This window comes from Paramisgurnus dabryanus, chromosome 11 (genome assembly GCF_030506205.2).
Source record: "Paramisgurnus dabryanus chromosome 11, PD_genome_1.1, whole genome shotgun sequence".
Lineage (NCBI taxonomy): Eukaryota > Metazoa > Chordata > Actinopteri > Cypriniformes > Cobitidae > Paramisgurnus > Paramisgurnus dabryanus.
This window is the reverse complement of record NC_133347.1, coordinates 10,494,278-10,507,275: the sequence shown is the minus strand read 5'-3', so window position 1 is coordinate 10,507,275 and position 12,998 is coordinate 10,494,278. Positions and strand designations below refer to the sequence as shown.

Genomic DNA, 12,998 nt, shown 5'->3' with positions numbered 1-12,998 from the left:
CTCATTAATGGCGGGGAAAAAGTTTAAAGATCTGGATGTTTATTTACATTTTCTGGATATCGGCATTAATTATGCAATTGTTGTAAAATATGATTAAAGACTAGTGTTTATTTTCATAAATCAGTACGTAGCAACAGTGGCACAGTGATACTTAAGCTATGTAATTGGGTCTGAAGCATATGGGCTACCAGCACATTCGGGAACTCAACTGCCCCTTTTTAGGGGAAAATAATCTAGTCTTCCATACAAAATAGCGGCACAAAGCAACGTTCGTACACACTCGGCAGGCGTGAATAACTTAAAAAATCACTCAGATTAAACATGTCAAGTAATTATATGTCAACACTCCCTGCCTTAAAGCCTGAAAGATACATCCACAAATTTTATTTTAAAACATGTCCCTTTATTCTCCCAGCATCAAATTTGTGTAACATTTACTCGTACCTCATTTAGTCAACAGGGAAACCAGGGAATGATTTTACTTCGTATTTCAAAGTAAACATCTTTAAATGTATATATTACGTCTTTATATTTAGAGTACTGAGTGCACTTTTCTGCCCAGCAATACAACTAGCCTGGCTTAGCTTTTGATAGCATCATACGTAATTCATGATATTTCCAGCAAGATATGGATGATGATGGCAGGAAGCCTGGGCTGGTTGATAACGGACAGACAGCCCAGCAGTTATCTATCTAAAATAACACAATGATCATGATAGGTTGTAAAATATTGGAGTTGTGGGAAGCTTACATAACTTAAACGGTATGTTTTAGCACGCTTGTGTCCTCATGCAATAAATTATTATTGAGATAATATTGTTCAATAATGTTTAGCTGTGAAGAGTAAACCACACAACAACTCTTTGGCATGTTATTAGGTTAGTCCACTTCCTTGATCCGATACTGTATGGTGGTTTTCAAAAGTGGCAGAGACAATCTATGACATTCCGGTTGTGCATATGGGGTTACCGGGGTATTTTATCACAGCTTAGAACGCTTCAACCAATCAGAATGAAGGACCAGAACTGCCGTTTTATAATGTGCTATTAATCACACAGGGTTATTTCAAGGAAGTGTTTTTTAAATGAGAAGTCATAGTCGGCTGTATCTTTTCTGCAGTGTTCTTCACGCAATGACAGTTCTTAACCTCCGCTGAGAGTCATACCTTAGATAGATATCTTCAGAATATATATTACTCTCTTCGTCCTGCACAACTCTGCTGGGGTGTGTAGGAGAGGTCCTGAGATCTTGTATCTTCAATTGATGTGAATGATCACTGTGACTCTGTGTGTGAAATCCAGGTTAAAGTCTTATAATTGAATTATGAGATAAGGAACTTCCTTCATTGATTTCAATCTTTGACCTGACCTTACTCGCTCAGTATTCAAGATATCAAGGTTATATTTTTACAGAAAGTTATTTACATTATGTATGATGATTTTATGTTGAAAACAGTAAATCAGTAAATCACATCAAGTGACTTTAGCTGGGTTTTTCAAAGACAGAGTCACAATGGTCAACCATGCTTAAAGGATTAGTCAATTTTCTTTAAAAAATCCAGATAATTTACTCTCCACCATGTCATTTAAAATGTTGATGTCTTTCTTTGTTCAGTCGAGAAGAAATTATGTTTTTTGAGGAAAACATTCCAGAATTTTTTCTCATTTGAATGGACTTTAATGGACACCAACAATTAACACTTAACTCAACACTTAAAATGTTTTTTCAACAGAGTTTCAAAGGACTCTAAACGATCCCAAACGAGGCATAAGGGTCTTATCTAGCGAAACGATTGTCATTTTTGACAAGAAAAATAAAAAATATGCACTTTTAAACCCCAACTTCTTGTCTATCTCCAGTCCTGTGACACGCCAGCGCGACTTCACGCAGCAAGTCAAGAGGTCACGGATGACATATGCGAAACTACGCCCCAGTGTTTACAAGTGTGGAGAAAGACGTTGTTGTATGTCGAATGATACTAATTAATGTCTTTGTGTCAGTTTATTGTTTAAAATGGTCCGCAAATGTGCGTTTCATATATGTAACACGTGACCTTTCGCAATTACGCCATAACATGAGGTTGCGCTGGCGCATCACAGGACCGGAGATAGACGAGAAGTTGTGGTTTAAAAGTGCATTTTTTTCTTGTCAAAAATGACAATCGTTTCGCTAGAAAAGACCCTAATGCCTCGTTTGAGATTGTTAAGAGTCCTTTGAAACTGCATTTTAAACTGCATTAAAACTGTTAAGTGTTGGGGTCCATTAAAGTCCAAAAATAAGAAAAATCCTGGAATGTTTTCCTTAAAAAACATAATTTCTTCTCGACTGAACAAAGAAAGACATCAACATTTTGGATGACATGGTGGTGACACCTTATAACTACATTTTTAAAGAAATTAAAAATATAGAGGAGACTGTTAATTTGCAGAACTTACTGATTTAGTTATAGGATGAAATGTGTTGCCTAAGTTGCTAGACATGTACCGAATGTTCGGCAACAAAATTATTTGGATAAAATAGCAAAAAACTCATTGTTAAATAATGTGAAATAAAAAATATAGTAAAAAGGGAAATTCTGAAAATGTTACTTATTCAATGGTGATGAAAATGGCAAAAAATTAGGAAAATGAAAAAAAAAACATGTTTGGTATTTGGCCCATGTTTATTTTATTTGGCGTCGGCCAAGAATTTTCCTTTCGCTGCATCCCTATTAGTTGTTAAGTATGCATACTTTAGCAATAGCACACCTGTCTACATGATTTAATATGTCATTTCTGTATGTAGAAAAAACTAGAAGGGCATATTTAAAGGGGACATATCACAATATGCTATAATTGGGTCCTCAGTGCTTCTGTCAACCTAGAAAGTATGAAAAAGATCAACCAAGTAACTTAGTTTTGGAAAACCATTTTCTGCAAGTATGTGAAAAAATAGGTTATTGAAATTTGGCTTCCCTTGTGATGTCAGAAGGGGATAATACCACCTCTTATTCTGCACTATCCAACCACGGCACTGCCTTTAGTGCAGAGATTAGCTCATTTGCATTTAAAAGGACACACCCAAAAATGGCACATTTTTGCTCACACCTACAAAGTGGCAATTTTAACATGCTAAAATAAATGATCTATATGATATTTTCAGCTAAAACTTCACATATATACTCTGGGGACTTAAAAAGTCTTGTGAAATGTCACCTTTAAATTCCAAAATGTAAGAATTAGGGGTTTGCTATTGTAATCATCACTAATTAGGAAACAACCCTTGCCATTACCAGACTTGGCAACCCATCTCCTCCCCTTTAAATACAGGAACTCCCTCTCCTTTTTATTCAAAAGCCACTCTGAAGCCCCTGCAACTTTAAATCTATTCTTATCAACCCCAGTTCCACTCCATGTTTTCTACCGAGCCCCTCAGCTGTTTGCCACCGACCGTCTAGGGACCCAGCTACACCCTGACCAAGGGATGAGAGCGAGCGAGAGAGTAAAAGAAAAGGGCGAGGGAGAGGAATAATAGAGAGAGGCGAAGAGTGCACAGCGGAGCCAGGCACCGTAGCAAAATATCAGTCTGTGTTGCGGGAGCTCCCTCCTTTTGTTTGTGCCGCCTATCTCAATTAAACTCCAGTTCCCGATAGAAACATCCCTCAATCCATTCATCCATCCGTCGAGGAGGCAGCCTACACAAGGACAGCCAGCTGAAACGAATCCTCGCAGGGAGCGACAGAACAGCAGGGAGCGGAGGGAGGGGGAGAAATAATTAAATAAATCACAAGGAAGAGGAAGAGATTGAGTGAAAAGAGGAGAGAGTGCGGGAGGAGGGGATGTAGCCGGTGCATCGTGGAGGCTGCCAGGGAAAATGCGCTGAATCTAGCAGAAAACAGGACGTAATCGGTGAGCTGCATTTCCACATCTCTTTCATTTCTCCAACGCATCTCGTTCTACCGCTGTCTTTCTCTGGGGGTGCGATTGACATTGAGCTAGCGCGCGGTGTGTCCAGCCCTGGTGCATCCATGCATGTATGTGTGCGTGCGTGCATGCATGCATCCGTGTGTGTGTGTTCGTTTTTGTGAGATTATAACAAATCGGATGCATCGGACATCCTGGTCCCTTTTAATTTCCACTCTTCCCGTAATTTTCATCTCACCTGCAGTGATGCGATGACCCACCTTGCTTGCCATACTGTGGTTCCTGTGGGGGTCTGAACCCACGGTAGATGCGTGCGAGTGCTTTCGTGTGTGATTGCCCACCTGATTTAGTCATAGTTTGGGAACGAAAGGAAAGGATCCTTTAATTTAGCTTTTACGTTCAACACACAAAGAAGTGCCGGAGACTGAATGCATCCAAAGAAGTCAGACGGTACGTGAATGGTATTGTATCAACTCAAGGTCTTGCTCGAGGTTATTGTGTGCCGTCTCAATGTATTTTCCTTTCAGATTGAGTGATGTGTCAAGAGAGAGGGTGTGGAGGGTTTGTTCGGTGTTTGTGGTCACCCAAATGTGCAGTTTTGACTGTTGACTGTGGATAGGTGGTGTTTATGTCATTACGAATGCTTCTGGCCTGCCTCTTTCTTTCACGTGGTTAAAATAGATGCTCATGCATTATTTAACTCCGACTGACATGATTATCGAGATGTCAGTTTTAACACCGCCTCTCGGCCGTGATGCACCCAAACACGAGGCTCTGTGTCGTACGGGGAACAAACATTTGTGTGTGTGTGTCAGTGGATGAGCCACAAGGAGTCACATTGAATGCTGTTGCAGATTAGTTGTTACTGACGTTCTCGGAAAATAACAAAGGAGAGAATTGTGCTCCCATTCCTGGAACGCAAAGCTTTCCTATCGTGACTCTTCCTCGGTCTGTTGTCTGCCCGATGTACCTGCAAACTCGTTGTGTGGTTTGGCTTGACCTGCCATCAGATGCATGTCAGGTCCACTGGGGATCTTCGCCTCACTGATTCCTGTTTGGTTTCTCTGATGTGTGTCCACGGTGCGTGTAGTTGCTTTTGTCCTTGATGTTTCAGACAGAGAGGGCCAATAGTGTCCAGGACTATTTCAGAACAGTTGTTTAAGTAATTTGCGATGGAATACCACTCAATTTCCGAATGTATTCCCAATGTTGCTGTTTTTAGCTGCAGTGTCTGTGTTTGCCTGTCATATGATCCACCTGTTCCAGTATTGATTGGTCATAAATCTAAATATGGCCACTGCAGCATGCTAGTGGGTGCTTAGGATAAACCTTGGATGTAAGCATCTTAACCAGACTGATTAAAGATGGTGATTTTGTAGTGTCAGTGTGGTTTAGGTCCAACTATTTCGAATAGGACTCTGTGTAGTGTTTTGGTTTAAAACACACCTTCCAGCTTTGCATGATTGTTTTCATTGAGAAGTGATTGACTACTCGTTCTGTCCTTTTTCACCTAATGCCATCAATCAGTACATGTTGTTTATCTATGCATATCAGTGGAACAGTATAGCGTACTGTATACAGCAGTATGGGCCAGCATGGAAATTCATGCTGTTGTAAGCTGGCCTTGTCAGCAGGTTGATATGTGCTTCTTAGGCATGTCAGGTTGTTTAACGGTGGAAAGATTATAGCATCGCAGAGTAGAGATGCTACGTGACCCAGTCTGTGAAATCCTAGCTAAAATAATTTTTTGTGATTTACTGCACATAAATCATCCTACATAATGTAAAGAACATATACTGTGAAAATATAACCGGGGTATCTATAATACTGACTGAGTAAGGTCATGTGAAAGATTGAAATCAATGACTGAAATCAATATCGGATGTTCCTAATCTAAAAATTAGATTATGACACTTAAGCGTGGATTTTACAGGGCCACATTCTTATTTAGATCTTTGTAGGTGGTTTTGATGACTCACTTGGTACCCTTGATGGATTATGACATAATAACCGAAAGGAAATGAAACAATACATTTGTTCTGTACATAAGTTTATGTGTTAGTAGTATAGTGTGCAGTAGTACTTAATTTAGTGTGAAACCGGATTCAAATCCCACCTTTAAAGGGACACTCCACTTTTTTGAAAATATGCTCATTTTTCAGCTCCCCTTTCCGCAAACATTCAATTTTTCCAATCCATTCAGCTGATCTCCGGGTCTGGTGGTGCCACTTTTAGCATAGCTTAGCATAATCCATTGAATCTGATTAGACCGTTAGCATTGTGCTTAAAAATAATCAAAGAGTTTCGATATTTTTCCTATTTAAAACTTGACTCTTCAGTAGTTATATCGTGTACTGAGACTGAGGGAAAATTAAAAGTTGCGATTTTCTAGGCCGATAAGGCTATGAACTATACTCTCTTTCTAGCGTAATAATCAAGGACTTTGCTGCCGTAACATGGCTACAGCAGGCGTAGTGATATTATACAGCGCCTGAAAATAGTCTCCTTGGGAATTTTCAATAGTACACAATGTAACTACAGAACAGTCAAGTTTTAAATAGGAAAAATATTGAAACTCTTTGCTTATTTTTGAGGGCGATGCTAATGGTCTAATCAGATTCAATGGATTATGCTAAGCTATGCTAAAAGTGGTACTGCCAGCCCTGGAGATCAGCTGAATGGATTCCAAAACGGTAAAAATCAAATGTTTAACTTTAAGGGACCTGGAAAATTAGCATTTTTTTTAAAAAAGGTAAGTGTCCCTTTAACTTAAAATTTCTTAAAATTACAATCAAACTGAATGAGAGATCATCCATGAAAATTTAGCCTGTTAATTTTGTAGCCAATCAGCAGTAAGGGGCGTGTCTACTAACCAACATCGTTGCCTGGGTTGCGTATGTGTGGGGCGGGTCTATCAAATGAAGGTCCAGATTCTATTGGGGTAGGGGCGTGTTTGTTTAGGTGATTCAGTGTTCATGCACCTCGCCTTTAAGGATAAATTCAGCAGTTCTCTGTCACCTTCAGTTTAATCTCATCCTTTGGTTTTAGTGGTAAATGTTTCTCTAAAAGCTCTGCTGCCTGTTTTGTGGCTATTTTAGGTATTAGGTGTAAAAAAAATATCAAGCTTGTTATGTTAGCTGTTGCCGGGCAAGGTTTATCGTCATGGTAATGGTTGTTATGATGTAATAGATGTGGTGGACTGTCTCAGGAAAGACAGATGGTTCCAAAATGGAGAATATGAATGATAAAGATCACCTCTTTCTTATTCTATCTCTGTCATTTTTTCCCAGCTCATTAACTGAATTTTTGACTTCACCATCCTGAGTGTTCTGTCTTTCTCTCCCTCGTTCTCGCTATCCGTCAGCTCTCTACCCATCTTACCAACTCAGCGTTTGACTGCCCTCCTCGTCTCCTCCGCTCATGATCTTTCATGCTTTCTTCCTCCACTGTTTTCTCTCTCTCTCGTTCTCCCACGCCGGTCATTCTCTTCCGTTTATTAAATGTGCCGCTGTTCTCTCCTCCTCATTTCCACTCCTCCAGAAAGCCAGGTTAGATTTGATCAGATGTCCTCCGCAGAGAGAAAACTTCTTGCTTAGCAGCTTGCACGTGATGTTCATTATTTAGTGGTTAGTTTATTGTCTTTCAGATACACTTTAATTGTAATTGCTCTCTTGTAATAAACTCTATTAGTTTTTTCATTGTCCTGCACTGTTAAAAATGACATTTTAAAAGCACATTTATTCTGTGTAGTCTCACTATTAAAGTTTAAGTGTGTATTTACTACCACCACCAAACAGAATTATGAAAAAAAAAAAATTTTAGACAGCTTTTCTAATTATGCTCCCTGTCTGCCATTGGTTGGACAAACAGAGTAGTCACAGTAAATGATGCCAGAATTTCGATTTCTGTGTGACGTATTTGTTTTTTAAATGTGAGTATTTTTGTTATTTTGAGAGCATAAAAAATGAAAACCACCATGCACTTTCCGAAAAAGAAAAAAATACAAAAAAAAATTCTTAAGGGATGACCTATCTCAGTCACTACCAGATAAGAATATAACTTTTATTTTACAGCATGAGTCCCATCACATGGTTTTACTCGCACACTGAAGGTCAAAACCAACAGTGCAGCGAGCAGTGGGCATTCCTGTTCCAATGCCCATCCTAAAATAGTCATGCAGACATGCTTTAATGCCCTCAAAATCTCCTCTTTATCTCCCCTGTCTCCTCCTGTCCTCTGCCTATCCTCTATTTCATCTCTCTCCCTCTTTTGTGGTCCAGGACAATGTTTGCTGGAGTCTTAAGTGGTTGCCAGTGCTAAGTGTTGTGTTCACACAATGACCAGCCTAGGCCTCTTTATATACTGTCAGAAAAGCCAAAGACTTCATTTCTGTCTGCTGTATATTTTATGCCTTGTTATGATGTCATAGTTGTTTATTAAAAACAATTTGGCACATTGAAACGTTCCTAATACTATTGTACATCCATAATTCATAATCATTTGGATTTTTAAACAGTATGCTATGTTACCTTATGTAATATATGTGCCATTTTGCTAAACATTTGCATGGTTTTCAAAAACCTGATATAATAATTTCACAAAATGTGTGTAATTGTTTAAAATCAGGATATCAATGATTTGTTTGCATGTCATGAGAGAGGGTCAATATTGTTTAAGCAGCGGCTTAGAAATGATCCCTAAAGTGTGGGGCACATTATGAACCTTAGCTTGGCTTATAAATAGCAATTTTAAGGGACATGATGATTTTTGCAACTTTCAAAGACTTTTAAACATTTTTGCTGGCTTTACAAATGCAATAGGGAAGCTCTGTGTGTAATTTATCTCTAAAATCACTGGCTAAGGTCACAATATAATTTATGTGCTTCTGTATACTGTAGCTCACTGTAAGATTATTGCATAAGCAGTGCAAAAGGTCATGGATTCAAACCCAAGGAACACACAATAAAAATGTACACTTTGTACTGTAAATTGCTTTGGATAAAAGTGTCTGCCAAGTGCAGAAATGTAAATATATAAGAACATCAGTGTTGGGAAAGTACACTTGAACTAGTTCAAAGTTCAGTTCACCAATTTTAAAATGAACTAGTTCAGTTCATAGTTCATATTTCAAAATTTTGAACTAGTTCACAGTTCCAAAAATGAACTAATTTATAGTTCTTTTTTCCCATATTATATTTTAAAATGATTGCCATTATAGCTCAAATAGAGCCACAGACAGCAATAATTTTATCAGTTTTGACACTGAAGCTAAATGCGTCAGATTTCATCTTCATATCCAACTTTAAATCCTTATCCAACCAGGGTTTATATTAGCCTTGACTGTCTTTTAATTTTTGTATTTGCTTGCACATACCTTGAAAGGCTAGCCAGGTGCTTCAAGGGGGTCGCACACCGGGTGAGAAGCGCTGTGCAGCGTCGCATGTAGGTCGGACAACTCGCATATAGCACGCCGCATGTGCACGTTAAATAGCGAGAGTCAATTTCAAGATCCAAAATGTGCGTTAGCAGCCTATGTTAATCGTTAACGATTTGGGACAAATATGATGTTATTAAATGTTAAACTATGTGAGTGGCGCGGCAGGGATTTCAGCAGCATCCAGAGTCAGTGTGTCACCTCCATGCTTTTTTGTGTTTTGATGACGCATGCAGCCGTGAAACGCTGGGGTTGCCAGATTGGGTGTTTTTTCCGATACACATTAAGGTCTGTTTACAGTGTGTTTTAGCCGGGATTTCGCCTGGAAGACTCTATAGAAATCTGGCGCCCTATTGAACGCCGTTAAACTGAGAAAGTGTGCCGTTCACAAACACCAGAATGAACGAGTTCACAGTAACGTTCATCAGGCAGTACAGTACGTTCAGTTCACATTCGCCCAAAATATGAACAAGTTCATGAACTTTCGTTCAATGAACTCGTTCAGGCACTAAAGAACATATTTCCAACCAACAATTAAACCTGACAACATCTGTACTATTTGTCATTTTTCAGCTCCCCTAGAGTTAAACACTTGATTTTTACAGTTTTGGAATCCATTCAGCTGATCTCCGGGTCTGGCGCTAGCACTTTTAGCATAGCTTAGCATAATCCATTGAATCTGATTATAACATTAGCATCGCCCTCAAAAATAACCAAAGAGTTTCTATATTTTTTCTATTTAAAACTTGACTCTTCTGTAGTTACATTGTGTACTAAGACCGACGGAAAATTAAAAGTTGCGATTTTCTAGGCAATATGGCTAGATTCTGACATACTACTGGCCTCACCTACTGATTTTCACCTACTTTATAGTATAGAAGGAGGCGATTCCGGACGCAGCAATAGAAACTGCGGCATTGTGTGAATTTTTATAGTCTTTGTGGTAAAATGCATTGTTGGTTCCTTGTCACTGATAGCCACTGACAGTATGTTAAACATTTAATGGCATATATTTTTACTATTGTAGAAGTATACAGGGTTTCCCGCAGAAAATTTGTTAGTTAAGGTGGTAGGGTTGTGCAGGTGGGTGGGCCGGGGGCGTGGCAATCAAAGGGGCGTCATGATGAAAATATTTTTATTTAAAACACTCAAATAAAACTCAATTTTGAAAAAACTATGACAGATAATGAACACATACTAGATTATTAATGAATTAAATGTTTTATAAACAGGCTGGTTATCCTCCAGACATTGACGAACCATGTCTTTCTCTCATTTCGGCCATGTGGACGTGCCCGCTCGCAGTGTGAAGCGCGTCCATGCTATTCTCCGAGATGCACTTGACGGCCTTTTGTGCAGCGAATTATTATTTTTTGGACGACCTTGTTAAGGTGGTAGGGTATCACAGCTTAGGTGGGCCGCCCGAACTGAAAAGTGCTGCGGGAAACCCTGGTATATACTGTATGTCGGTGCTCAATCTAAAGGTCTTTTTTGGCTTTCTAGGCTTGATATCACCACAAACTCAATTTTGAGAGATGCGAATAGGAAGATATCTTTAGATTTTTACCCAGGGTCTACAGTTCTCACCCTTTATCACACCATCTATTTCCTCACTTTGCCTTCTTTTTATGTCTTCCCCCTCCCTCACAGTTTCACAGGCTGAGGCGAGAGACACCAGGTGTTGATGTGCATTGTGCGCTCTACAGTGTGTATATATATATTTAAGGAACAGACTGTAGCTAAAAAAACAATCAAAATGCTGATTATAATAAATGCAAACTTTTATGCCTTCACTGTAAAAAAAAAATCTGTTTTTAACGATAAAACAGGCAGCTATGCTCCTAAAAAATCTTCCATTAAAATAGTGAGGATGTAAACAACTTCATTGTTTAAAACTTATTGCAAATCATCCATGTCATAACCATGCTGGGTTCCTACAGTTCAATTGTTAGAGCATTGCATTTGTAAGTAGTAGTAGCACAAAGGTTGTGGGTTCGATCCCAGGAAACGATTTCCTTTAATGAAAGTGTCTGCCAAATGCATAAATCTGCATTCCTGACTTGATTCAATGGCTTGAGTCAGCACTGTGTGTCTCATTGTGTGAGCATGAAAGAGGATGAAAAAAGCATTATTTGCAGAAGTCCATTTACTCTCTGGACATACTGTACATCATTTCAGGAAATACGTCTGGCTTGGATCGGCCTTGGTGCCAGGCTTTTTGATTCACTTATGAAGTCATGCCACAAATCTCTCAGTGTGTTGGCTAAGCAAAAGCAGAGTCATGCTGCACTGTCATGACTAAACATGATTTGTGGGTGGTTATGATACCTTGGATAACTTTAGGGTAAGTTTAACTTATTCTGGGGGCTTGTTATGTGGGAGTGTTTGGTTCAAATAAGTCTAAATATTTTGAAAGTTTTTGGGAGTGGAAAATAACTTCACAAATGCTCTTTCAGTTTTTTTAAACATCTGTAAAGTCAGGAAAGGCATAGGTTTTGGGTCATACTGTAGTGTTGTTGTAGGTGCAGGTAGGGGCAATAGGTAATGTATATAACAGTAAAAATTTATTTCTCCTCCACCCACTATAGAGAGAGAGAGAACGAGAGAGAGAGTTGACTTCACTTTCCACCCACATCCCTGCCTGTGGCTCACTGTACTCATTATAGCCACATAAACTTGTTTGAATGTATCCATAATATTTTTCAAAAGCTGCAATGCTTGCAAAGTATGCACAATGTTTGCAAGATCTGCAAGATTTGTTTGTTTTTTGTATAGTTTATAGGTGTAAATAATTGTAATATTTGCTGATTTCTGGTCTTTATCAAACATCAGAGTCACATTGTTTCTCAATGTAAAGTTTTTTTTCTCTCTCTCTCGCTCGCTCTCTTTCTTTTTTATTTCTTGGGAACACAATTTTGCAATTCTGCCTATGAAAGTTCATGTTTATGATAATGAAAAATTAAAGTGAGCTAAATTAAGGCAAGTTTCAATGGGACACTGATACAGATTGACATAGTATAGTTTCAGTAATGTTTAGTACTCTAGTATTTTTATCTTTGGTTGTTTAGTATACCACAAGTTGACTTTTTTCCCAACCACTGGCAACACACATCACAGACTTGCATCCAATGATTCTTGTCCCTGTGGCATCTCTCAGCCAATAGGATTGCAGATTGAGGCAGCTTAACCTGATATGAAAGCTGCTCTTAGTTGATGTAGCTGTTATTCATTCGATCATTCATTATTTAACACCAAAAGACCCACTGACCTCTTTTTTGCTCGATGGTTGACATTTGAGAGTTTGCTGAATGTCTTTCACAGTTCTCAATTCATTAATTCAAACAGTATTTAATTGTGTTGGTTTCATTATTTTGCTCAGCGAGACGTGCAAAATAATGCTTGAGGGTTCTTGAGATGTTTTAGTGTTGCAAGAAACTAAATTATTTATTAACAATCGTTAGTGAATTCTTTCAAGAAACCACCACAGACAAGAGTATTAGAAATAAGGGTTGTTGTTCACACATACAGTAGATATTATGTGCACAAAATGTAAAAACTATAAAACCACTATGTGTTCATTTACACATAATAATCATAATCATAAAGATTTTTTTACTGCTTTTTACTGTCTGATTATCTACAGTACAGCACCTGGCTTTCCT

General features: G+C 38.6%; 1 protein-coding gene across 3 annotated transcripts in view; it reads left to right on the top strand.

Annotated features, from left to right (window-relative positions):
* prkcz (protein kinase C, zeta) overlaps positions 1–12,998 on the top strand; it is a 105,195-nt gene that overhangs the window by 9,680 nt on the left and 82,517 nt on the right. Inside the window, exon 1 of one of the 3 annotated variants that reach the window (XM_065246673.2) lies at positions 3,463–3,887. The exons of 1 other annotated variant lie outside the window; for it this stretch is intronic. Coding sequence is in view for 1 of the 2 variants with exons in the window: in XM_065246672.2 (XP_065102744.1) it covers positions 4,331–4,352 (22 nt within the window). In the remaining variant the exon portion in view is untranslated. Of the gene's footprint in view, positions 1–3,462; positions 3,888–3,971; positions 4,353–12,998 lie in introns of those variants that run through there. One more of the 3 variants, XM_065246672.2, reaches the window with a different exon arrangement.